The sequence below is a fragment of the Diabrotica virgifera genome, chromosome 7 (assembly GCF_917563875.1).
Source record: "Diabrotica virgifera virgifera chromosome 7, PGI_DIABVI_V3a".
NCBI lineage: Eukaryota > Metazoa > Arthropoda > Insecta > Coleoptera > Chrysomelidae > Diabrotica > Diabrotica virgifera.
Genome location: NC_065449.1, coordinates 78,306,795 through 78,334,430, shown reverse-complemented (window position 1 = coordinate 78,334,430; position 27,636 = coordinate 78,306,795). Strand labels below are relative to the sequence as shown.

Below are 27,636 nucleotides of genomic sequence, written 5' to 3'. Positions count from 1 at the left end.
AAAAGAAGCATACGTCGATGTGTATATACATTGTGTATACTGTACTGTATACTATATACTATACACATCGACGTACGTTTCACTTTATGTTTTGATTTAATTTGTTTGAAAATGAATCATGACGCATGGGCAAAGTTAAAATAGAACAACTATAGCAGCGAATATGCTATATTCATTCAGGTTTGTTTAGTTTTTAATAATCAATCTACAAAAATAATTTACAAAAATAACTTATATATTTATTACTAGTTTACAGATTTTTAAAAAACTTATCTAATAATTAACACAATGATAAATAAAACTAGCATATTTACATTGTAGTTACTTTGAAATGGTCACTGTCAAGTGTGGAATAAACATGTCCCTCATTGCTCAAGAACTGCAAGGCTTCACTGAAAAATAATGATATCACTGTAAAATATGTCTTTTATATTTAATATAAATATCAGTGAAGAATGCATAAAAGTGTATTGTTCATTGATATTTATTGAAACACAACAAGCCAACTGCAGAACAGAGACATAATTGATTGAATAGATAGATCTTTGTATAGGAAAAATATTGATAAAAGTACACTATAAATTTTGGATATGTTGTTTAAGTAACACTAAAATTATTACGAATAGTACATTCTTTATAGATCCAGATAATGATTAAACATAAGGGGATAGGCATCTTGGTCCAATGCTATTTAAATGCATTCATTTTTTTGAAAAATTTAAACGCAGAATGAAAGACTACATGATTACCGAGGGCGGCCGAAAGTCCCTTAGTAGGGCAGTGCAATTAGAACGAAAACATGCAATGTTTCGGAAAAATTCAAAAAAGCTTATATTTTTCTAAAACTTTTTTTGTTAGTCTATATACATGTTAAAGTCAAAAGTTCTACTCGCAGATATGGCCGCTAATTGTTTATTAATTGTTTGAACAATAACAATTGTTTTGTATAAATAATTTTAAAAATATAGTTGAATTCATCATTTTACGTTGATCAAATATGTTTCTATTTTGTTTTTGATTATGCTGAATCCGAATATGGCATTACAATTTGAAAATTCTTATACAGAAGCTCTTATACAGTAATGTCTGCGTAGCTAGGAACCACATGGAAAACTTTTTTATTGTCAATTTTACGAAAAAAAGTTATTCTTCATAAAATGCTCTGGATAGTCAAAAATCTAAAACTCAACCATCAGATATCAAATTTTATCAATTTTATACGAGTTATGTCAAAAATATGAATTCCTTTAAAGAGTAAAGTACCTTTATATTCCAAAATATCAAAAAATGCTATTAGGTAAAGTTGTTTGAAATTAAAAACGATGTTTTAATATACAATTACATCATTCTAATAAAAAAAAATAATTTATCAAATTACGGATACCCATCATAATTTTATTACAATTAGGTATGATATATATATATATATATATATATATATATATATATATATATATATATATATATATATATATATATATATATATATATATATATATATATATAATAAAGTATTTGATTTATTATCGACCGTATATTATTTAAACAAAATTTTGGTATTTTTCGGGTTCTGTCGGTCAGGAATTAAAACAATTCTATTTTTTTGTCACTTAATATTTCGTCAACTGATTGTTGACTTCATCAGAAGTGCACTACAAATTTACAAGAAACAAAGGTATAAGCAACATAAGAAAAATTACATAAAACACTACTTACAATGTGGAATTGTTGACAAATGAACAAAACAAACATTGGTCACACACTCTTACAATTAGACTAACATTTTTGAAATGAAACAAATTAAATATAGATAAAATGATAAAAAATGTACACTAGTGACTAGTTTATGTGTATAGATAAAATAAGTATAATTGGTAAATGTTGTATCAATAATCTAATTAAATAGATTGCAGAATATTGCAGTATATATTGCTGAGTTGGTTGGTGTCAGCCTTATAATTAATTACATTTTTTGTTTTTGTGATGTAACACATTTCGAGAAATAGCCTGTTTTTATAGTGTTGTACTGTTTGTAGTATTTCAACATTGGTATAGTCAAACTGATGACCTGTGTTGATGCAGTGATCGACTACAGCGCATGTATTTTTATATTTCTGGCAGTCACTTTTGTGTTGAGTAATACGTTGTTTCAGCCATTGGCTTGTTTGTCCAATATAGCAACCGTCGCAGCCTAAACACGGTAGTTTATAGATCGTATTGGTTGTGTACATAGTTGGTGTATGATCTTTTACACGAGAGAATAAACTTTTGTTATTTATACAGCTGTACTTACCAATTCTGATATTAGAATGTGGTTTAAAGAGAGCCGTAATTTTGTTCGTGAGATTTTCGATATATATATATATATATATATATATATATATATATATATATATATATATATATATATATATATATATATATATATATATATATATATATATAGTCTTTTGAGTCCCTTTTACTTTTCAGTGTCGGGACATTAGGTATGATAACTATTTTATTATCAATTTTACGAAAAAAAGTTATTCTTCATAAAATGCTCTACCTGGTCTAAAATCTAAGATGCAACCATCAGATATCAAACTTTTTCAATTTTATACGAGGTATGTAAAAAATATGAATTTTTCTTAATAGTTAAGTGCCTTTATTATTCACAATATTTTAATTAGAAGGATGTAATTGAACAATGAAATATATTTTTTAATTAGAAATAACTTTTCTTAATAACAATTTTCGATATTGTGAAATATAAAGGTACATTACTGTTGAGTGAAATTCATATTTTTTGACATACCTCGTATAAAATTAATAAAATTTGATATTTGATGGTTGCATCTTCGATTATATACGATGGAGAGTATTTTATAAAGAATAATTTTTTTTCGTAAAACTGATTATAAAAAAGTTATCAATAGGTTCCAAGTTACGCACACATACTGTATAAGAGCCAAAAATTTTTTTTGTTGAACATTTATTATTGTTGAAGCTTATTATTAAATGTATTTTAGGTAAGTTTTACAGAAAAAAGTTTTGATCACTTTGTATAAACATTTTTTTAGCTGGTAATTTTCGGTTTTTGTATTAAATTTTTGTTATCTTTCTTAATTTTCTCAAAAAGAAATAGTTTATTTCATTTCTAAAGTCAAATAATTTAGTGCATTTTAAAGATTACATCCTAAGCTGTAAAAAAGCATCTATAAAATTGTAATAAATCTGTTCAAACATAAGTAATACCTTCTTAAAGTGGTGGTAATTCTGTAAAACTACGAAGTTTTCAAAAATTACATTTTTTGAGATGACATACCATTTGAATTAAATTTTTGAGATTTATTTTAATGAAACATCGTTTAGTAAGATGTTTGAAATGTAAGTTGAGCAAAATTGAGAGTTTTATAGGAAAAATTTGTATTAGTTACACATTTTTAAATCATTTTTAAACAAAATTCATGTAAGTCTTACTTTACGCCCACACTGTACTTATGCCCATACATTTTATTTCTTTTTATTATAACTATAAGATAGCTTAATTATTCTTCTTTCATGTCCAATTTGTAAAATTTCATTTGATCCGTTAGTTGAAGAATTACATTAAAATAACTCAATTGTGCACATCTCCGAACGCTAGTTCACAGTGCGCCAATGTTTGTGAGAAGGGTGACTTTAGCGTTATAAATAAAAAATTATAGAAGCTACAGATTTAGTTTTAGAAAAATCTTTATATAAGGTTTTTTTTTGTAAAATTTTCTGAAGTTTTCAATGGTTAAGTCAGTTTTTTTTCTAAAGTTTATATTTTCGAAGTTATTTAAAAAAACATCTAATTTCGCAGTTCATTTGTTTAATAAAAAATGAAGCACCCACTTCTCGAGTAGAACTTTTTGATATGTTGTTTATTAAACATTTCTTAATGAAATTACAAAAAGTTCTTGTTTGATTTTTTCCGAAGTGCAAATCTATATGCAATCCCCTATAGAACTAACAAAAAGTTTCTTTTGAATGAAATATTTGAAATTAAAAATCACACTAAATTTTCTTTTTTTTTTTCAGCTATTGTAATCTTTCATTGTGCATTAAAATTTTTCAAAAATACTTTAGTTTTCTCAAGATTCAAAAAAATGAGTGCATTTAAATAGCATTGGACCAAGATTTGCGCCTACCCCCTAAAGGAAGCTTTTTAAGGGGAGGGGGTATGCACATTTTTGTGAATTTTTTTCGAAGCTATGGTACAATTATTTTATTTTTAAATTAAATAAACATATTAAGTACAATTCAAAAGAATATTTAGAAAAAATTCAATCCAAAATATTGAAAAGTAAGCCATTGGTGACAAATTTTGACAGGCAGCTCACAAAAAAATGGATGTTGCGGTGGACATCAGAACTCGTCACTAGATCATACGAAACAAAAAATTCAAAAATATTTAATTAGCTTATAACTCATAAGGTCACGAGGTCACAACGTCGAGTTTTTTATTTTTAATGATTTTTGAATTTTTGGTATCACTCAGCAATCAAAAAATGAAATTTTTGGTAAAAATTTTGTAAAATCAACAGATTTATTATGGTTGAACAAAAAATAAGCAAAAGAAGAAAAATATTTCGACGTTGTTACCTCATGAAATGTCTCAAGAAAAGCTGTTCAAAATATCAGGTAGATCGGCCAAGTAGTTTCTCAGTTACAATGTCCACCGCATTTGAAAAAGCAGTTTTGAGAAAAATGCATTTAAAGTTTTGACAACTGCATCTTCATCTTCCTATTTGTCTGCGAAATCGTAAAGTGATGCACATTGGAATATGTTTTTTGAATTGAGGAGTAATCTACAAAAGAGAAGCGAACAGTTCTTTAACGTTTCTCACTACGCTCAAGCGTGCTGGCGCGAAGTCGCGGCAAAGCGAGTCGAAGGTAGAGATATTCAACACGCTGTATCTCTGGTAATTTTACTCCGATTATTTTGAAATTTTCAGAGAGTATTCTTGAAAGTATGCACTTTTATTTGAAATAATAAAAATTAAATATTTCAAACCATACCCCCCCTTAAAAAGAGTGAATTCATCATACGTTTATACATAGTTCTAGGTATACATATTTACGTCATCTAAACCTCTTGTATTACAGTAGATTCCCTCTATAACGAGAACTGAAATGGCGGACTAATTCCCTCGTTATGTCAGACAACAATATAATATTGTGCATACATATAAATATCTAGTTTTCTAAAACATTAACTTCCTATGGTGAAGCCATTCGGAGCAATATAAGATGCTAAATATTGTTTCCTCAACAATAAGGCTTCGCCATCATAAATTGTAAATTTCCTACAATATTAAGTATCAGTCGATAGATAAACAGAACAGGAAGAATTTTATTATAAGCGGTGGATTTTATTACAGCACTGGCCTTGCTAACCACACAGATGTTGGGAATTTCTGTATACAGAAATATGCAGACGTCAATACATTTTTTAAAATCTAAGCTCTATCACCCAGTTTCATTTGTTTGAACACCTCATAATGAGACCAAGGCAATTTTCATTGAAACTGACTTGTTACAATTGGTGTTATGCTATTGATTACATTTTCACAATTTTGCAAAATCTACTGGTAAATGATATTAACATCATCAGAATTTAAATTATACTGACACAAAAAAAGACTAGTTTTGATTGACTGATCCAAGTTTTGGCTACATAAATTCCTAAACTTGGATATATTACCATCAGTAATATTATATCTATTATTATTGAAGACATTTACTGAAATAACCCAATGATCAGTTATTTTTGGACAATCCTGAACACAAGCACTTAAATTATTCTGATTAGAAATCACATAATCTACCAAAATTTTGCTAGTGTCAGTAATAGAGGTAGGATTATTAATATATTGTTTTATCCCATAAGCCTTGAAGATTGAACTAAAGTTAATAAAAGTATAAGAAATGGCACGACACATGAGGCAAATCAGTGAGTGATAAAATATAGGTGAAAGCTACGAGCATGCAAAATATGAGATTGAAAATGACCAGAGGCTCAAATGATAGTTCTTTAATATCTATAATTTTTGTTTCTTTTATGACATAATTTACTACTAAAAACTATTCAATACTTTACTTACTTGATCTGTTTATGCTGGTTGGGAGGGAAATTAGATAGTAAAGTATTCCTGCTCATTCCGTTTAATGTCTGATCTGTTTGAAGAATCTTGAATACCTTTTCTTGTATTGGAGTTAATCCTGATGTACCAGTATCATATTGGTCAACAAAGCTCATTGAGTTAGCCAAAGCTGCACCAGGATTATTGACTTTTATATCAATATCCTTCAAATAAATATTGTAATTATTATATTTTAAGTGTATATATGACATTAAGTGAATATAAATTTGTGATTTCCAGTGGTAAGTTATATGAAGGGTAAGTGGAAAAACAAACGAAGTCACAAAATTAACTTACAGAGAAAAGTTAATTAACATTACCACCAAACTGCTTATTACAATCTTAGAAATAAATAAAACTGTATTCCAATATTTTTATTGTAGCTTATTATTATTAGATTCTAGTTGAAAAATAAAACTACACATTGGAAGACTGTTATGGAATGAGACTTAAATAGTATCTACAGTCGGAAAAATGAAAGAATACCCATGAACTATCACATCAATCACTTATTTTGTATTTGCGGTCTTTTTCTATAAATAACAAACGTTTGTTATAGAAAAAGATAGCAAATACAAAATAAGTGATAGATGTGATCGTTCATGTGTATTCTGTATGTGTATTCAGGATGTTTTAATTGAGGTTTGAATATGGACCAACTTAGATCTAGTGATGCTATGCAATGCAGTAAAGGCACTACTACAGACAGATATTTCTTCTATCATGTTTTTCCTCTTCACTCTTATTCTGTAGCAGTATGTAGTATCATGATTCTGTTCTCCATCAATTTGTTGTGACCTTTGTCTTAGAAATGGCAATACAACAATCAAACCAGCTAAATAAAAGTTTGGAGCATCTATTGATCCTAGTTGATTGAATGTACTAACCTTTTCCACTCCAATGTCGAGTGTCACTCGACATTGATTTTGTTTTGAGGGATTTTTTTACTAAATTTTTAAATTACGATTGAAAGAATGAAAGAAACATTCTAGAATCGCAACATACTTTAATTCAATTAAATTAATACCGGTTATTGTCAAGAGATGGATTTATTTTGGCGTAGGTGTTGATGTTAAGGCATGTATCCACTATGTTTGCGAACCTCTTGTGCACTGTGCTCATTGCAACTGCTCCAATGGATACGGTGTGCTCTCCTCTACATAATAAACTGCCGATTAGAGCGCTGAGGCAGAGCGCGCACCATTGCACAGTCCAGGAGCGTGAACCTATCCACTATGTGGAGCTGTTACAGGAGCGCAGAGGGCAAACAGAGTGGATACATGCCAAAATCCCTAAAAAACCCGATAAGTTAAAAAACACAATTTTAGTGTGAAGTTGGAGGAATAAAAACTAAAAAAGACTTGGAGTGGAAAGGGTTAAGTATGTTTTGCCTCTTTTAAGCAATAGTGTTTTCAAAACACTTCATTTTACACTTACGGTAATGCCCTAACTCGTGAGACTGCAACCTCAATTCTTTCATTACATCTGCAGTTCAGCCAATTCTCTTTTATTTCTTGATTTTTCTTAACAGGTTAACACACAAAATATTCTTTATTCAAACTCATCCTGACATACACTAACACAAAAAGAGCCAAACATGGAAGACTGTCACGCCAGGTTAAACGGCGATGCTAGGCAATTAGTTGGACTACAACGGTTGTTTACCAGTGCCACACATACCTACTATGTTCATTTTTAACCAGTTTGGGTATCTTCTACTGTTGTGTCATCTGAACACTGTTAGTGCTATTCCCATACAATTAAGCATGTGTTTGGGACAGATATTATCAACACAACAAGTTGATTACCTGATGTTCTTATAAAATGGACATCATTATTTGTTTTTCCCCGTACCTTTGATATACCTACAGTCTCCTAGCAATTACAAATAAACATTCTGTCATAACTAATATACACTCACCGGCACAAAATTCCGCCACCCAAAATCTTTTATTAAGTTTGACAATATATAACTTTATTATTTTGTACTTCGATTTTAGGATTTTAGGTGCTTATGTAGTTATTTAAAAAAGAGAACTCAAATGGTTAGAGTAAATCATTGTTATTCCAACATTTTTCCTGTGACTTCAGGTGTTCCCCAAGGTTCACACCTGGGACCGCCACTATTTAATCTATTTATTAATGATATCACCACTTGTTTTCCCATACAATAGCTCCCCTTTTCGCTGATGACCTTAAGTGCTTTACAATAATAAGATCTCATGATGATACTCTTGGACTACAATCAGATATCAATAAATTATCCCAGTGGTGCTCTCTTACCAAAGAGAAAATCACCCCAGGACAATGGCCAAAGAATAATTCGAAACCAGATTGATTTTTTACTGATAAACGAACGATACAGAAATTCCTTAAAATCCGTTAAGGCTTACCCAGGCGCAGATGTCTATTCAGACCATAACCCTCTAATAGCGCAAATGAGTATTAAACTAAAAAGATTGGAGCAAAAAAGAAGAGCAAACCAGATAGACGTCAGTCATTTATGTAACCTAGAGGTAAAGGAGGAACTGCAAAGATGTATTAATAATAATTTGAAAATACTTCATGAAAAAGAAACATCTCAGCCAACGAACAACACAGATAAAAAATGGCAAAACGTAAAAATGGCGATAACAAGTCCTGCGAAGAAAATTCTGACTAAAGAAAAACCAAAAATAAAGCAAAGATGGATGACTGATAAAATCCTTCTTCTCATGGACAATCTGAGAATAATGAAAGGAAAAAACGAACAAAGGTACAGTCGGAAAAATGAAAGAATACCCATGAACGAACATATAAAACACGCTGTATTTTCCTGTCACCGTGTTACAAAGAAAATTGTCCAGTGCAAGTACATGTAACAATAAATATTACATGTACTTGCGCTGGCCAATTTTTTGTGTGACACGGTGACAGGAAAATACAGCGTGTTTTATATGTTCGTTCATGGGTATACTTTCATTTTTCCTACTGTATAAACAAATACAGAAAGAAATCAAAAAAGAAATCAGAATAGCAAAGGAAGATTTTTATAAAAGAAAATGTGAAGAAATAGAGCAATTGCAGGCAAAACATGATATTTTTAATGTACATAAAAAAGTGAAAGAACTTGCAGGTACCCAAAAACCTAAGCAGCCAAATATCCTGTATAATGTCAACGGAAACATAATAACAGAACTAGAAGAACAGTTGAAGACATGGAAAAACTATGTTGAAGAACTCTTTGCAGATGATAGACAACAATCTGAACTAAGTAACATACAAGGAGACGAAGGTCCAGAAATAACGGAAGAGGAAGTAATGTATGCACTAAAAAGAATGAAAAATGGTAAAGCCCCAGGTCCAGATGAAATACCAAGGAAATCCTTAAACTGATAGAAGAATACTTGATCAACATTTTAGTTGAACTTTTCAATAGCATTTATACATCAGGAAAAATACCACAAGAATGGCTTTTATCCACCTTTGTTATTATACCAAAAAAGATGAATGCCAAACAATGTAGTGATTACCGTACAATCAGTTTGATGAGCCATGTACTGAAAATATTCCTGAAAATTATACACACTAATTAGAGTACACAGAAAACTGGAAATGGACATCAATGATACCCAGTTTGGATTCCGAAATGGACTCGGAACAAGAGAGGCGTTGTTTGCACTGAACGTTATGTCTCAAAGATGTCTTGACATAAATCAAGATGTATTCATGTGTTTCATAAATTATAACAAGGCCTTTGATAAAGTGCGGCATGATCATCTAATCAGACTCCTGGCAGAAAATAATTTAGATAAACGAGACATCCGACTAATAGCAAATATGTACTACAATCAGAAAGCAGTAGTGAGAGTAGAGAATAATACCACTGAAGAAATTGAAATAAAGCGAGGTGTGAGACAAGGGTGTATACTGTCACCAACCCTGTTTAATCTCTATTCCGAAGACGTAATGAATAGAACACTCTCTGAGCAATCCATAGGTATTAAAATAAATGGTGTTAGATTAAACAATCTGAGATTTGCCGACGACACCGTTCTGATCGCAGAAACACTTGAAGAGCTACAGACATTGGTGAATAAGATAGCAGACTGCAGTGAAGAATATGGACTATCTTTGAACATAAAGAAAACTAAAATTTATGGTGATATCGAAATCAACAAGAAATGTGAAAAAATTTATATTTAAACAATGAAATTATCGATCGAGTTAGCAAATACAAATATTTAGGCACTTTAATAAAAATGAAGACAACGATAGCTAAGCAGAAATCAAAATAAGAATAGAAAAAGCCAGATCCATATTCACTAAAATGAAGAGTGTTCTGTGGAAGAGATTTGAGCCTTGAAATGAAACTTCGCCTGATGAGATGTTACATACTTTCTGTGCTGTTCTACGAAATGGAGTCATGGACGCTGAAAAAGATTGATACCAAAAAATTAGAGGCATTTGAACTGTGGATGTATCGCAGAATCTTGAGAATATCATGGGCGGAGAGAGTCACAAACGTCGAGGTCTTGAGAAGAATGAATAAAGAAAAGGAAGTCATATTTACGATCAAAAAACGAAAACTGCAATACTTGGGACACATTAAAAGAGGCGAAAGATATGAACTGCTTCGAATAATTATGCAGGGGAAGATAACAGGAAAAAGGTCCATAGGAAGAAGACGAAACTCCTGGCTAAAGAATCTACGGGAATGGTACAGCTGTAGCAACAACGAATTGTTTCAGTCAGCAGTTTCGAAAATACGTATAGCCCTGATGATTGCCAACCTTCGAAACGAAGATGGCACTTGAAGAAGAAGAAGGTACTCTCTTAATGGCATGGAATTAAATGTTGGTAAGTGTTATATTATGCGTTTCTGTAGGAATCACCATTTGCTAACACATGACTATACTATTAACGATCAAGCATTGCAATCATGCACACAAATCAGAGACCTGGGCATAATATTAGACTCTTCACTCAGCTTTATACACCACATTAGTGCCGTTGCCCAGAAGTCTATGAAAATGCTTGGTGTCATTAAAAGAACATCTCGTGATTTCACAGATATCAATTCAATGAAAATTTTATATTGCTCACTTGTTAGATCTCATCTTCATTATTGTTCCTCTTTGTGGTCTCCATAAAAATAAACTTGATAGAGTTCAGTTTAGCATACCTTTCTCAGATATGTAGCTTTTAAAAAACATATATGTATATCGTTCCTACACGGATATTGAATTATTATTGAATATTTCGTCATTAGAAACCCGTAGAAAAAGAAAATATCTAACAATCTTATTCAACACTATTAATGGTAACAGTAGCTGTCCCGATCTTCTGTCAAAAATTAGTCTTTTTGTTTATAAACTATACTTACAACATTTTTTTACCACGAACACTTAGCGTTGCGAATTCTCTAAATGACTTGAATATATTCTGCAATACCTTGTATAGATTTAAAAACCATTTGTTGAACATACAAATATAACTGAATGTTAATAATATAATTTCTATCACCAATTCTTAAGCTCTCACCGGAGGGACCGCAGACGTTCGGATACAATTAGCGTCTCTTTGCAAAGACAATGACGTCGACTTTGCAAAGTAACAAGACACTTACTCAACACACACACACTACACATTACACCCGAGTTAGTGATAAGTTATACAATTACGTGGCTAAAGGTTCTAGTTCTAAACCGAGGCCAGAATCAGAGAAAAAAAAATTTTATGCTTAAACTTTGTTTGTTTTTTATATTGTAATGTTATTTTTTTTCCTTTAACTTAATAGCTTTGTATTGCAATATTTGATCTTTGTGTTGACACTGTTATTGTTTTTGTTTTTTTGTCTTTGTAATATTTTTTTCTTTGTAATAACCTTTTTTGAATTGGGCTTGCCCGTAAATAAATAATAAATTTTTGCATCAGTTTGTAGGTACATGTATTGATATCGTTTGTTTTTATTCCGGCAACGAAAAAAAATTTGCTTACATGGCATTAGGTATACAGGGGTGAATGGAAGCGTTGTATTTTCTGCTAACTTTAAAAAATCTGTGGAAAAATTGAAGAGCTTATTTTGTTTCATAGTCCATAGTCCTGCCATAGGAATTATCCCAATATGTCTTTTCTTGTAAGAGCTGTACAATTTTTTGTAAATAAAAACACTGACTCATAAACATAAATATCTTTAATAAAGGTTGGCTTGAAAAGATTAGAATGGCCCGCATGAAGCCTAGATCTCAATCCTATTGAGAATTTATGGGATGAATTAAAAATAGCTATTCGCTGTAATCCTAGGCCACCAGAAAATTTGATTTGGTACAGTTATGGCCCTGGTATAGGAATATCGGGCTATTCCCCAGGCAAGAATAACACATCTTTATTTGATGCCAAACATATTGCGAGCAGTCGTTGCTGCAAGAGGTGGACATACCCGCCATTGAATTGTTTTGTTGTTAATTTTGATTTGTGCTGTTAATTTTAGTTTGATATTAAATTTTTTTTTAAGTAAATTTAATTTGATATTTCTAATTAAATTAACCTTCAAAGCCGTGTTTTTATTTACAGCTTTTACAAGAAAAGAGATAATTTAAAAAACAAAATCTTAGGGATACTTCCAGGATAACACAAAATTAGCCGACAAAAAATATGCGACAAAATTAGGCCTCCAATTTTTCCACAGAACTTTTTAAAGTTTGGAGAAAATACAACGCTTCCATTCACCCCCGTATAATGCCATCTAAGCAAAAAATTGTTGTTACCGGAATTATAACAAATGACATCAATATATGTACCTACAAACTGATGCAACAATCTTGAAAATCGGAGTACAAATAATAAAGTTATATCAAAAATGGATAACCATTTTCAATTTCGTTGCAACACAAAACTACAGCCGCATCATATTCTAGTTCAATCAGAGAGTGCAGCAAGTACCTCTACCGGTTTCGAAACTTATTAATCTCTCATCAGGAGGCACATAATACTGCTCTCTCTGACCCGACCAGGACAAACCCCGGCGTGCAGTTACGGATTGTAACGAACGAAATGGCAGGGATGCCCTAGCGACAATTGCTAGCAAAATACTAAGTTTTCAATCTAATAGCACATAAAATAATATTAAAAATATTACTCTACATCCCACCAGATTGAAAACCTTCTCTGGTTACACCTCCGAGGATTCTAAAATTTGCAAGCCATAACGGATGCTGAGATTAAAGAAGATGAGGGAATTTTACAATTTATAATTCACGTCCCACCTGCTCAGCGCGGTAAAGTTCCAACTAGAATGGTTCCAAGTAAATAAAATTTATAAATTGTCAAACTTAATCAAAAATTTTGAGTGACAGAATTTTGTGCCGGTGAGTATATAATCAGTCTTACCATTTTTTTGCTGTCAGCTTCTGCTTGCAATCTGGTATAAATAGCTTCTAACAAATGGGTAGTAACTATATTGCAATCATCTACAGGAAACATTCTAAGAACCATAATCATTTTTTCATTATCTTGATTTCTAAGAGATCCAAAAACTTGAACATAGCTGTCTTCTTTAACACTTGGTAAATTTGTAGCAGAATCTCCATCATTTTCCAACCATAGGATGGCTTTAACAGAACCTGTGTGATCTTCTATAGTATAAGTAGCTTTTGTGGATAATATTTCAACACTTCTTAAAATTCCAACCAACTTAATCTAGAAACAAATACATGATTAAAAAACGAACAGAAAATAAATCATTTCAATATCTTACTATTTGAACTGGTGATCCAAATAATGTGAAATCTTCATCTTTACAGTTTCTAAGTTGTTGGATTACCACTGGTACAACATTTTGAGATCTTTTAACACCCTGAAATTACAAATAGAAATAATTAAATTGGTATGGCATTTCAGGACTAGATTAATTTTTTTGGGTAAATTGAAGGGCTTGGTGCAATAACCATCCACATGCATATTACATAGTTTTGAGGAATATGCATATATTGATCTTAAGCACTAAACTATTAACATTTTTGGTGCAATAACTGTCCACATTGTTCTATATTGAATTTCTTACACACTAAGTGTACAGTTTTTGCAAACTATGCGGAGGTATTTTTGAAGGCAAGAAATGTCATAAACTTAATTTTGACAAAAGTGGTCTTCGAACGGATATTGCACCAAACCCTTCAATTACAGTCTATTGTTAAAATTTCAGATTGATACAACAATCCTCCCTACATTTTTTATCTTTTTTTTATTAACAATCAGCTTCATCTACGCCAGTGGTTCTCAATATTTTAAGTCATGTACCACCTACAGTTCCTTCTATTATTTTTGGTACACCTATATTTTTAGATTGTATTATCAAGACTTACTAAGTAAGGTATGCAGCAAAATAAACAGTACTGACATACATATGGCTCAAATTTATATGTGTCATGTGCTGAAACGTACTGAATGGTTTCCGAACGTTGTAATAACTTAGGTGAATTTAATATAGAAACACATCATCTCTTCATTGACGTTGAGAGTGCCTATGATAGTATCCATCGAGAATTTCTGATCAACGCCCTGAAAGAGTTTAATATTCCAACTCATCTCATTGATATAGTAAAAGAAACACTTGTACAAAGCATGGTTCGAGTTCAAAACGCACTAACAGATACAATCCATGTTAGAACGGGCCTACGACAGGGAGATGCCCTATCCTGTATTCTATTCAACATCACATTAGAGAAAATAATTAGAGTCAAAAGTCAACACCAGAGGAACAATAATAACAAAAAGTGTACAAATATTGGCATTTGCAAATGATGTTGATATCATAGCTAGAAGCAAAAGAGAAATGATAGAAGCATTTAATGCTATAGAAAGAGCGGCACAAAACAGTGGCCTATATATTAATGAAATAAAAACCAAATACATGAAGGCCAGCAAATCGACAGGCCAAAGAAACCTACAGAATCTGACAATAGGAGACTATAACATCGAAAGCGTAAAAATTTTTACATATCTAGGTTCACTAGTTACGGCAGATAACAATGTCAGCGAAGAAGTTAAGAGAAGAATACATATTGCTAATAAAACATATAATGGACTCATTAAACATCTAAGATCTAACAACATCACTAGAAAAACCAAATGCAAAATATACAAAACCCTGATAAAACCGGTCCTTATATATGGATCAGAGACATGGACACTGTCGAAAAGCGATGAGAACTTATTAGGTACGTTTGAACGAAAAATCCTTAGACACATATATAAGGGGGTGAAAGAAAATGACATGGCGCAGAAGATATAATTTTGAACTATACGCAGCATACAACGAACCCGACGTCATAACATCCATAAAGATCGGATTTCTGCGCTGGATGGGCCATGTTGAACGAATGTTGGAGACCGAAACACCAAAACATATAATGAAGCAAACACCAGTAGGGAGAAGGTCAAAGGGAAGACCCAAACTTAGATACATGGAACAAGTGAAACAAGATCTGAAAACACTTGAGATTACCCACTAGAAGAACAAAGCAAGGAACAGAACAGAATGGCGGAAAATCCTAGAACAAGCCAGGACCCAAAAAGGTTGTCGAGCTACTGATGATGATGAATATTATGTTACTGTTAGGTGCTTGAAAATGATTCTCAGCATTGCAGAACAATTTTTTATTGTGCAGTACTATTTTCGGCCATACGGAAAAGGTCGCGAAAACGGGCCAAGCTTAAAATGGTTTCAGCAGGACGGGGCAACTTGTCAAACTGCCAGGGAGTCTCTTCGAATACTGCTTGATCATTTTGGGATATCGCAACACACCAGACAACGCCGCCTGATGCGTACATGGGGAATGTTGAAGGAGGCACACAGATCCACCGTCCAAAATTTCAGAATTTCGGACTAGAATGAAAATGATTTTTTTCGTGCCAGAGGGTATTTTTAACATTTGTTTTATCGGGAACGTTGTCGTTAATAATGTTTGCAAGGCTGTATCATGTATACTCAATATAAAAAAAAATCATAAACATTTCAGTACTGTTTATTTTGCCGCATACTGTACTACTTACTATTTTAATTTTTTTTGTGTTTTGTGTACCACCGCAAATAATGATATCTACCACCATGTGTACATGATTACTGCACCACTTTTATTTGCATTATATGCACTTTATTATGGTACCACAGACTGAGAACTGCTGGAAGCTATAAGTTTGAGTGTTAACACATTAAGTGCCATAGTGGTCCCTATGGACCGCCTAGACGCTTAGGGAGTTGGACACCAAAGACCATAGGTCCAAATTGGTTTTATCATAGATTTATACAGGAGCAGTTTATTTTCAATAGTGAGTTTTGATTTTTGACCCATAAGCTAGCTCATTTGTCATATTTTGATGTTGATCTGGGTTTTGTTGGCTTAAATTGGGTATTATTCAACCATCCATTCAGTTTGTAAAAGTAACTTGGGTTGACTTTGTTTCATTTACTTTCAGCTTCCGGTTGTTGAGCCAGGTTCCCAATTGGTCTACTAGGTCAGGGGTCACCAATTAGTTTCCCTGAGAGCCCGTTTCGAAAACCTATGACACTTCCGGGGTCCGGATTTATGCTGCCTGTGTCTGACTGTTCTGATTCAGTTTCTTTGTGGATTCTTGTTAAAAAATATCCCCTATAAACAAATCAGAAGGGTGCTGGGCAAAATTTTTGGGCAGAAATTGTTTAATATTTTTTTAACAAATTCAAAACATTACCTTTTTTGCCCGCGAAAATATGTTTTTAGCATTTTTGGCTCATCTTAAATAAAAAAGATCTGTCATTTTATTAAAACTTAACGAGTTTTCGCATATTTTCGCATTTTTCAGATTTTAAATTGCTTATAACTCGAAAACTATCAACTTTTCAGAAATATGACAAGAGACCTTTATTGTTTATAATTCCCCAAGAAACCTAAAAATACATTTTTCGAGGCAAAAAAGTAATTTTGAATTTGCTTAAAAAATTGTTTCACCCGCCACCCTTCTGATTTGTTTAAAGGGGACATTTTTGAACAGGAATCCGCAAAGAAATCGAGTCAGAAACATTTTTCATATGAAAGTGGCCTCACACATGGACTAATATGGAAAGGAAAACTAATAATATCTTATTGTTTTTTGGTTACTGTATACCTACTTTTCTGTAAGTTTTCCTGGTACAATAAATAAAATATAAATTTATTGTGTATTGTTTTGATGTTATTATCAATATATTTTGAAAACAACAGTATTGTAAATTATTACTGAGAAAATTCCACACCTGTAATTTTGAACCAATCAAAATACGTTATTTTGACAGATCACCATGGCAACGGAGGTATTTTATCAGAAATTTTTTGCTCGTGGGGTACCCAACAGCGAATTATAGTGGAAATTTTTTGACGTTTACAATAACAGAACATTTTTGACAGACTGGTTTTTATTTGTTTACATAATTTAGTTTTGATTCATTTTCTATCACTTGTAGTTACTCAAAACTTATGTAAAATTGAAGAATATACTATTTTCTATCTTGAAATGGTATTCCCATGCAACTACAATGAGTAGAAATTACGAATTTGAAAGCCTAAATAATTGCTGACAAAGCTATGGCGCGCTATTAACACCTTGACGGACACCTAAGTTTTTCAAAAATGGTCAATTTGTACAGTGCCCTTTTTGTCGATATTATTATTCAAAAGGATGAAATATAACTAGGGCGACCTGAAATTTTACTCCAAGTATTAAAATTTTACAGAAAATATTGTTTAAGTTTTAACGCTTATCAGCGTTCTGCCACAATATAAGACTAGTATTAAGTCTATCTTGGCGGAACGCTGATATGCGTTCGACGTCATACAGCGTTGTGCCTATTGTCGTTTTCAACCTAATACATGCAGTGACTCGACGTCTATCAGCGAAATATTTTTCATTAAGAAAACGTATTTAAATAAAGCAATATTTATTTAAAGAAACCAAAAAGACATAATGATTCTTAAAACGTATTCAGAAGTCAAAAATATTAATTTATATCAACATAGTTTACGCATAAAGCTAACTTATACAAAGATATCTAAAAAATTATTCTTGATTTTTTGTTATTTCGTGCCACTCTTCAAAACAGTCTGGACATAACGGAGGCTTCTGGGGACATCCTTTACATCTATATCCTGATTCTTTCCGTTGACCTTTTTTGGCACACAGTCTACACTTCAAAAACACTTTTTTCTTATTCGATTTTGCACTTGGAATGCCTGGATTTCTTTCAGGCCAATGATTTGCTAAGTTTGTTTCATTTGTGAAACATTCAGGCTCGTAGTTTGAATTTTCCGGTAACCTGTTATCATGTTTTTCTCGACGAACTAAATTCTTTGCTTCTAAACCTGGTGGTAACTTCAAATAGGATTTAATGAGACTGTCACGGAACTCTAAATATCTGTACGTCTTGGAATTATTTTTACAATATTTTCGGTATAAGTAGAAAGAGTTCCATACAGTTACATCTAATAAATGGAAAATTACCTTCTTATACCAACGTATCGTTTTCCTTGGCGTTGAATAAGTTGAGGTCATCTGATCACACCTGTCGATGCCTGACATATGACGATTATAAACATCAACTTCTTCAGGTTTTATTTTCTCATGGCCATATCTGTTTTTCACTTGTATCAATCGTGGGTGATTTCTTGTGGTGATAACAAGAACATCGCGCTTATCACGCCATTTGGAAACGTAGACATTCTTTTTACGCATCCAGAAATGTTCACCCTTCTTGAGTTTTTTCTTTATAAGTTCCTTGGGGTTATTCCTGCGATTTGACCGGAGAGTTCCATTAGTATGAGTTTTTAAGCTTAATAACTTTTCAGATAATATAGAACTATTATAAAAGTTGTCCATAAACAGTTCGTGTCCTTTCATGAGGTAAGGCTTCATCAACCTCATAACTATAGCTTCTACTTTTGTAGTTCCCACATCGGAAGCGTTTTGAATATCCCCACTATACATTTCAGTATTTAAAAGATACCCATCGGAGGTTGTCAGTTCATAAAACTTAATGCCGTAACGTGCCTTTTTATTTTTGAGGTAAACTCTAAATCCAAGCCTGCCACGAAAATGTAAGAGGGATTCATCTAAAGACAACTCTTTAGACGGTCCATAAGCATTGTGGAATTTGGCTATAAGCATGTCTAAGAATGCTTGAATCTTTTCTTTATGTTTTGCGGTTCTCGAAGAGCAATTTAAAGTTCTCAATATTTTTTCAAACCTTCTTCCTGACATAATGTAACTAAAAATTGGATGAAAGTACAATACATCTCCATATGAAAACAACCTGCGCATGTTTGAAGTTGTAATTTGACCCTGCAATAAACACAGTGCCAAAAATTTCTTCATTTCGTCGATAGTCACAGGTCTAAAACTATTATCTCGAGCATTCCTTGTTTTGGGTCTATTAGATCTTGTTAAATCTTCTCCATAATTGTTGGTACATTCCACCAAATAGCTCATTATGTCATCGGTAAATAGGTATTCAAAAACATCTTTTGGACTATCTTCTGCATTTAAATTAATTTTCAGACGATTAGTGGATTCATCAAAGTTGAAATCTGGTATATCTGCAGTTGTAAACTCCCATTCTGTATCTATGTCATCTGAAGAATCAGAATTTTGATTCTGCAGTGCTTGTAGGGGTATACTGTCTTGAGATTTCTGAATAATTTTCTGGGAATCCTGGTCCAATGCGTCGGGCTCTTCTACTTCACTTTCCTCTGGCAGATTATATTGCTGGGGATTGTGAAGAGTATTATTAGACGTCTCTACATTGGAGAGCTCGGGGAGTTCGTTTAAATCAGAGTCTTCACTTTCATCTGACTGCGAGGCAGACGACTCACTGGGTACATAGTTTTCATCTGAGCTGAACTCTCCCTCATAAGCAGCATCTGAGTTCTCTTCATCCGACGTAATATCGTCATACAGCTGAATCAACCGCTGCTGTTCTCTCTTATACGGGTCACGGTCCGCCATCTGAAAGCAAAATAATATATTTTAAATTATACATCCTACTATAATAACATAAAATATTAGGCACAAAAATATCACACTAAATAAATTTATTTTTTACTTACATTTTTCGAGTAAAACTCGTATTCAACCTAACCTAACCACGTGTTTTACTATCTGCGGCACAGTACAACACACACCGCATACTTCAATATAACTGGCGACGCTGTACAGCTTCGCGTGTGACTTAGCCGGTTAGATACTTTAAATGGGTGGGGTGAAATAGAGAGGTGGAATTTACCAGACGGGTAACAGATTGGAAGGTATAGATAGGTATTCTATGACAGTGGCTTACGTGTTACCATGTATTTATATTATAATTATAACGCGGTACAGCGTTCTGCCACGATATTAGATTTTGTTAAGGACGCTTCACAGCGTTCTGCCACAACACAATTTTAAAAAAAGACGCTGCACAGCGTCTCTGTCCATCAAGGTGTTAATCTGTTCATGCAGCTTTGGATCTTCAAATGCAAATTTGGTGTGGAATTTTCTTACCGAATACCACGCGAAGTCAAATTAATATCCGGAAATTTTTTTTTGATCATGAATATTTTTAGAAAATTTCCCTCGTCTGCGACTCGGGAAATTTTCAAAATATTCATGATCTCAAAAAAATTTCCGGAAATAATTTGACCTCTAGTGGTATTACTAGTGAATATTTTAAAAATTAGGAATTTATATTTTGAATGCTAATGAAGTTTTTAGACATATTCAATTTTGTAGAAAGGAAACTGATTAATTTAAAATAAATAATCATATTTATTTTAATTTAATAACATGTTATCTTTTCTACATTAGTTTCAATGCAAGGTGTTTGTTGCAAACTTATTAAATCTGAAAATTATTTTAATTAAATGCACATCTGAAAAGTACTCCTACTTAACATATAGTAGAGAGGAAATGAATATAAAAAAATGCATATGACAATTTTATATTACAGCTTACTTAACTTCAAAATTAATGATTAGCAAGTATAACAATAAGGGGGAAAACTCTTTACAAAATTAAATTATCAGAGAGAAAAATGACATTTTTTTATGTACAACCTGTCTGAAGTTTGGAGTGAGTTTAGTGCAACTGAGTCTCATTAGGGAGTTGAGATATTCATCTGTTAAGTGAGATCTCTACCGATTTTTAATAAAGTTCATTCTTGATAAACTTGGCATCGTACACATAAGTTGAGCCAAACATAGTACACAATTTCATGGCCAAACATTTTCAAAATTGCCAAACACTAGGTATATTCTGAATTTATTGACGGTCCGCACAAAACTAGCTCACGGTCCGGATGCAGACCGCGGTCTGCTAATTGGTGACCTCTGTAAGTACTAGGTGGTTTTGCAGTTGTGCAGACGTGATCATGGGGTCCTCATTGACAGCAATTGAGAACCAGAGTGGCCTAAATGATTTTAACATTACTTAACATAATCAAAGAAATTGATCAGAAGCTAACAATGTCCAATTGTTTTACAGTAGACTCCTGTAAGTTCGGCCTCAGTTAGTTCGGTCTCCGCTTAGTCCGGCCAGCTCTCTAAGCATTAGTCACACACTTTGCACATCACAAATTATTAGAAAAGAAAATTCAGACAAAAAAATAATGACTTTTTTAAGTGTTTAAGAAGCCAAACCACCAATAAGCAATATTTTTAAATTTTATTAGGCATAGAGTTCTGTAAGTCTTGTTTTATAGTATTTTTGTAACAGTCTATCTTTTAATATATGTTAAATATATGTCAGAGTATTCCTCTGTGTTGTCTTCTACTTAATGTACAAGTGTTTTGTTGTTGCTAGATCCATACAAACAATAAATGGACATTTTTTAGATAAGCATCGGTTAGTTCGGCCTAGGGTCCGGTCCCGAGGTGGCCGAACTTACAGGAGTCTACTGTAGTAGTTTTAGTTGACCAAGAATCATTACTGATCAGCATACAATAGGGAATTTGCATAAAATTTTAAATTGGAAAAAAATGTTATAAATCACAACAGAACATAATTTAAAACATGCATCAAAGATAAAAAAGTTTTTTTTGTCTTTCGTTTGGCCCCTAAAGACGATTAAAAATTCAAATTATACCAGCCAGCTCAAAAGGCGTCATGTTGTCATCCGTTTATATGTTTTCATTCTGCACCAACAAAGTAAACAAAATTGTATATAATTTTAAATTAGACATTATAAACGTCAGTAGAAAATACAGTTATGTGACGTCACAAGTGTTTTTGATCATTTGAACTATTCATAGAAAACTTGTACTTTTAAAAAATGGTTTTATTTTACATAGTAAACCTTCTTTTCTTTCTTTCAAAAACTGTATGAAACTCAAATCTCAACAAACTGGTATATATTATTACAATGACATACGATAAATTTCATTAGAAAATAAGTATTTTTCCCTTATTCTGTGATGATGAGCTGGCCAAATACCCAAGTAGGTGGAGGCCAATAAACTAAAGAAGGAGAAGAAGAATATACCTAAATATAACCATAATCAAAACTATATAATAAAACCAACGAACTGTCAACACTGATGGAATCGCCATGAAGCAAATTTAATGGCGCCAGGATGAGATAGAAGATAATCAGGTAAAGGAGAGAAGATAATCGCCATCTTTCATAAACAAACACTAGTCAGGTACGTTGTAGTTGTCGCAAATTTTACCTGACAAATTCTCTGTCTCTCTCGAAGTGCTAGAACCTCTTTCTTGTATGTTAGCGCCTATCTCGCTTCACTGTTGGAATGGGACGGGCCATTCCATCAGTGTTGACAGTTCTTTGAATAAAACCAAGCAGTCCAACTGTGTATACTTTTACATGCATCTAATCTGGGACGGAACTGACCTCACATACTGTTTACAATTTCTGACGTGAAGTTGGCGTTGACAGGTATTTATGTGGTTAATAAATAATAAATATTTTATTTGGTGACATATTTTAATGTAAAACACATTGTAAAACAGGTAACATTGTGTATTAAGCAAGTATTAAGTCAATAATTTAATGCATTCCTGTTGGTATATCAAGAAATTATTCCGGAAACCAAGAGTCTGCCATTGTTATGTCAAGTTATGAGCTACTTTTTATCAGCTACTTTGGATGCCAGAATTTGGCTCATAGGTTCTATCCTGGGTATTTTTATATCAATGAATAAAACTATGTGAGGTCACGGGTCGTTTGAACTATTTTATACCACAAAGACTTTAAATTTGTATTTCTATTACGAGTTTTTGAAGTGTGAAATTTTGGAAATCTCATTTTTAAACAAAACTGAACATTATGTAATAAAAAAAATGTGCAAGTTCCCTATTACTAAAATAATCGGATATTGATAGCTTCTGATCATTTTCTTTGATTATATAAAGTAATGTTAAAATCAGTTAGGCCACTCTGGCTCTCATGGTCTTAATGATAGTGAGATTAAGATTTGGGTTGTTTTAGTGGTTGGGATATCTGAGGTAAACAAAAGGTAAACCAGAGGACTCAGAACGCTTCCCTGTGGAGTGATACGTCTGATTTAATGGGAAAATATGTGAAAGATGCCCCCTTACATTTTACTTGGAAGTAACAATCTTCAACGTAGGATTTCATAATTTTTTTATACAATTACCAAAAATGGAGGAGAGTTCTTGTTTTCTTTAACTTACCCCTTTGTTTTCAGTGGTTTCTTGATTAGCTGTGGTGTTTAAGAAGCCACCGGCTGACGAATCGTTTCCTCCTAAAATATGTATCTTGTAATAATAACTACAAAATATTTCATATTGTACATACTTGAAAAGTCTCCCCACATTTTATGTTCTTGCCTTAGATGCTGTTTGGAAATTATTTCATAAAAATCATTAAATACCACTATACCAGGATTAAATTGGGCGGGAATAAAAAATTAACTCTAAAAATTATGAAAAAAGACTGTTTGAAATTGACATTGACATTATATTTTCCACTTCTTTTAGTATAATGTTTTTTTAACCATAAACACATGGGAACTTCAGCATAGGCTAAACCTACTCAAGTATATCAATAAAATTCAAAACTACTTATACAATAGAAACTAACGTATATTTAAAACAATTTATAATTATGAATTGGTAAACTTACCTGTTCATAATTTATATTTCCCAACAATAAGGCTACGGCTACATTGGACGCGTAGTCTGACGACGACCAATCAGTCGGACATAAACGGACGACATTCGTAGTGCGACTAGGTGGTCGGATTGCATGCGTTTAACTGCGACTATGTATTCAGAAAACATGGTTAAAGATAAGGAATATTTATTAGAAAATAATTTTTTAGGTCTTTTGATTACATATAGGTAGAAAACTTAAGAATATGGGTAAAATAGAAATAGAGAAGAAAATGGCGAGATTCACTTAATATGGAATAATTTTTTACGCCAACCACAAAAGTTTTTTGAATATTTTCGAATGTTACCTGACACATTGAATTATATTTTATCTCATATTTCCGAAAGACTGTATTCAAGCAGCAGAGCGAAGGTGGCATTAACGTTAATGTGTAATGTGCAAATTACTTATTATTATAGAAATTATTTATTAAACTAAATGTATTTTTGATACAAACTTAAAAAAGAAATATCTTTTTAAGAAGTAAGGATATAAAAACTAAAATAAACTAAGAAAGTGCTTTCATTACTCTGCTGAAAATTATGCAAGATTTATTCTCGAACACCTAAACATCCTGCTTCGTTTTCTGATGAAACTGATGGTAGTATTTCCACTTGATACCTGATTTGAATGATTCTTTGATCCACTGCAGTAGTTCTTATCCAGAGAGACTGAGCACACGTGGCTGGGCTTCCAAAAGAACTTGTATTTTTATTCGTACTGGCAATTTTTGGTATTCGGGTATTTTTTTTCATGTACGGCATCCATAGATATATATAATACTCTAGATTGCGCCCTGCGATCTTAAAATGGGTGACGGTTGCGACAGAGATAGATGAGCCCATACTCCGGTAATACTATACGCTCTGAGCTTCGCTGGTGGCGCTCCTGGCGGATTACTAATTCAACTTTCACTGGTAATTTTTAAATTTATTATTTAATTGTAATCGCTTAATATTTACAACGCAAAAAATTAATTAAATTGTAATCGATTTTTTTAAGATTTTGCTAATCATTTTGACGTTCTATTGATAAAATATGAATTTCTTACTTCGGATACTTTCACAATTATCGTGTAGATGGCGCTAAGAATAATTTATAATTACATATTACGGAACATTAAAAAAACTTAAATTCAGTATTTTATGCCTGGTTGCACCAACAAATCTTAAGCTCCAGCTTAGCCCAGCTCAGCTTATAGATAGGGCCGCTTTAAGTCTAACTTACTTTGCACCATAATTTTCGAGTATTATCGATCCAACACACGTGGCAATCCATTGTGACAAGCTGAAAATTGATCTAAGACTCAATGGTACAACGCGTATGTTTCGTAAGCTGAGCTTAAAGCACGTCTTAAGCTTAAGATATGTTGGTGCAACCAGGCATAAATCGTAAGTATATTTAAGGTAAAAATATATACCACAGCTTTGACCAACTAATATTTTTTATAATTAATGTTTTTACTTTTAATTTTAAATTATTCACTTTGACATTTATGTCAAATTTCCGGTAAACGTTTACATATTTTCCACTACTGGCGCTCACGAATTTGTAAATATCCCCTCTACGTACGAGCTCACAGCGTGTATTATTAATCTATGGATGAGCCTATTTGGTCGGTAGTCTCTTTTTAATTTAAGGGGAATATCGACGACGTGACTATCCCACTTTATCGAGTAATATGTGTTGACAGTTGGGGCGGGTGGTGACGAGAAGTGGTCTTTGGTCTTCGGACGTGGACAATCGTGGTTCGAATCCCATACCAACTTTACCTTTTTTATTTTTATTTAATCAATATTGCGTTTATTTGATATTTTTACATCTGAAAATGGACCTAAGTAAATCTAGCAGATAATAAATGTATGTAAGTTAATATTGGAATACATAATTTGTGAACTGCATAGTAAAATAAAAGTCATTCGTTATTAATATAAATTCGTCCTTATTCGAATGATGTGAATAATGTTTGTTTTGCTTCTACTTTTTAAAAAAATTATACTATATCTACTTATAATTGAATCGGTCATTTCAAAAACAGCAAAGTCCACAATTTTCAGAAACTAACTTTTTGAGAGGAGTAGACTCCTTTAAGATAAACGTTGTGTGCAAAAACGACACCAGTCCAGTAAAAACATTAGGAACAAAACTACAATATAACTCTGAATTTTGATGTCATCCATTTCATCCATCATTAACTTATTAAAAAAAATAACATTGGCTTTTATATTTTTAAAAATCTATAGGTACCTACACAGTTTTTCTTATTTGTTATATATTTCTTTGCATAGATTTATTTTAAAGATGTAATAATATCTAATAAACGCAATATTGATTAAATAAAAAATAAAAAAAGTAAAGATTGGTATGGGATTCGAACCAGGATTATCCACGTCCGAAGACAAACGACCAGTTCTCGTCGCCATCCGCTCGAACTGTCAAACCATCTAAAATACTCGACGACAGAGTAGGATAGTGACGTCGTCGATACTCCCCTTGAATTAGAAAGAGACTACCGACCAAATAGGCTCATTTATCTCTGTCGCAACCGTCACCCATTTTAAGATCGTAAGGCGCAATCTAGAGTATTATATATCTATGACGGCATCAGACTCATGAAGAAATGAAAGTTATAGAGAGATATCGCCAGGGCCGGCCCGTCCATATAGGCGAACTAGGCGGCCGCCTAGGGCGCAAAATCCGCCTAGGGCGCAAAATTAGGGACGTAGTACTTTCTCATGTAGTAGTTGTGTAACTCGCAGAGACAGAAAAATCACTGGGTAATGAAAGGTGAAGGATATTTTATTTTAGTTGTCTTATAAAATAAGAAAACGCAAAACTATAACTTAACGTTAACATTAATTACTCGTTTTGGCAACCTCGCTGAGCGTAAGCCTACTTAGTGGCGCAGTGGTCGCGGCAACCCCACACTCTTCACTTCAGTCAAGCCAGCAGTCATAGCGTGAACAGAATAAGAGTACTAGTCTGTCATTAGGGCGCTGCGTGTTATGCATTTTCACTTTTCAGTTTAGTGTAGTAGTGCAGTGTTGTTGACTTTGTTTGTGCATTGATTGACAGTAGTAGTAGTTGTTAATTTACGATAACAAAACTGCAAAAGGAAGTTTGAATTAACAAGTAAGTAGCTTATACTCTTCATATTTATAATTTTTTTCAGTCATCATATCATATAGGCCATTGTCATATTGTTGTTGTATATAGGCCTAAATCAAATCAAAATTGAGATTGTTTAATTATCATAACTTAAAGAAAACCCCTTGTGAACACTTGCCTCTGTTTCGCCTACGATGCCGATGTGATTGATTAGGAACTGGC

At 32.6% G+C, this 27,636-nt stretch overlaps 1 protein-coding gene across 1 annotated transcript; it reads right to left on the bottom strand.

The window, feature by feature from the left end:
• Positions 1–214: 214 nt before the first annotated feature.
• On the bottom strand, positions 215–24,113 carry LOC114346500 (replication protein A 32 kDa subunit). The gene is made up of 6 exons (XM_028297238.2): positions 23,950–24,113; positions 23,826–23,896; positions 13,891–13,989; positions 13,524–13,832; positions 6,114–6,316; positions 215–392 (listed from the first exon to the last, which is right to left on the bottom strand). The coding sequence occupies exons 1-6, from the start codon at positions 23,966–23,968 to the stop codon at positions 311–313; spliced, it is 783 nt and encodes a 260-aa protein (XP_028153039.1). The 5' UTR covers positions 23,969–24,113; the 3' UTR covers positions 215–310.
• Between the last annotated feature and the right edge of the window lie 3,523 nt (positions 24,114–27,636).

Bases quoted from the DNA above. Each gene is read 5' to 3' on its own strand.
- LOC114346500 (XM_028297238.2), bottom strand. The intron at 6,317-13,523 runs GTAAGACTGATT...ATTTATTTGAAG, and splicing joins AAGCTGACAGCAAAAAAATG to GATATTGATATAAAAGTCAA. The intron at 393-6,113 runs GTAAGTAAAGTA...ATTATTTTTCAG, and splicing joins AACCAGCATAAACAGATCAA to TGAAGCCTTGCAGTTCTTGA.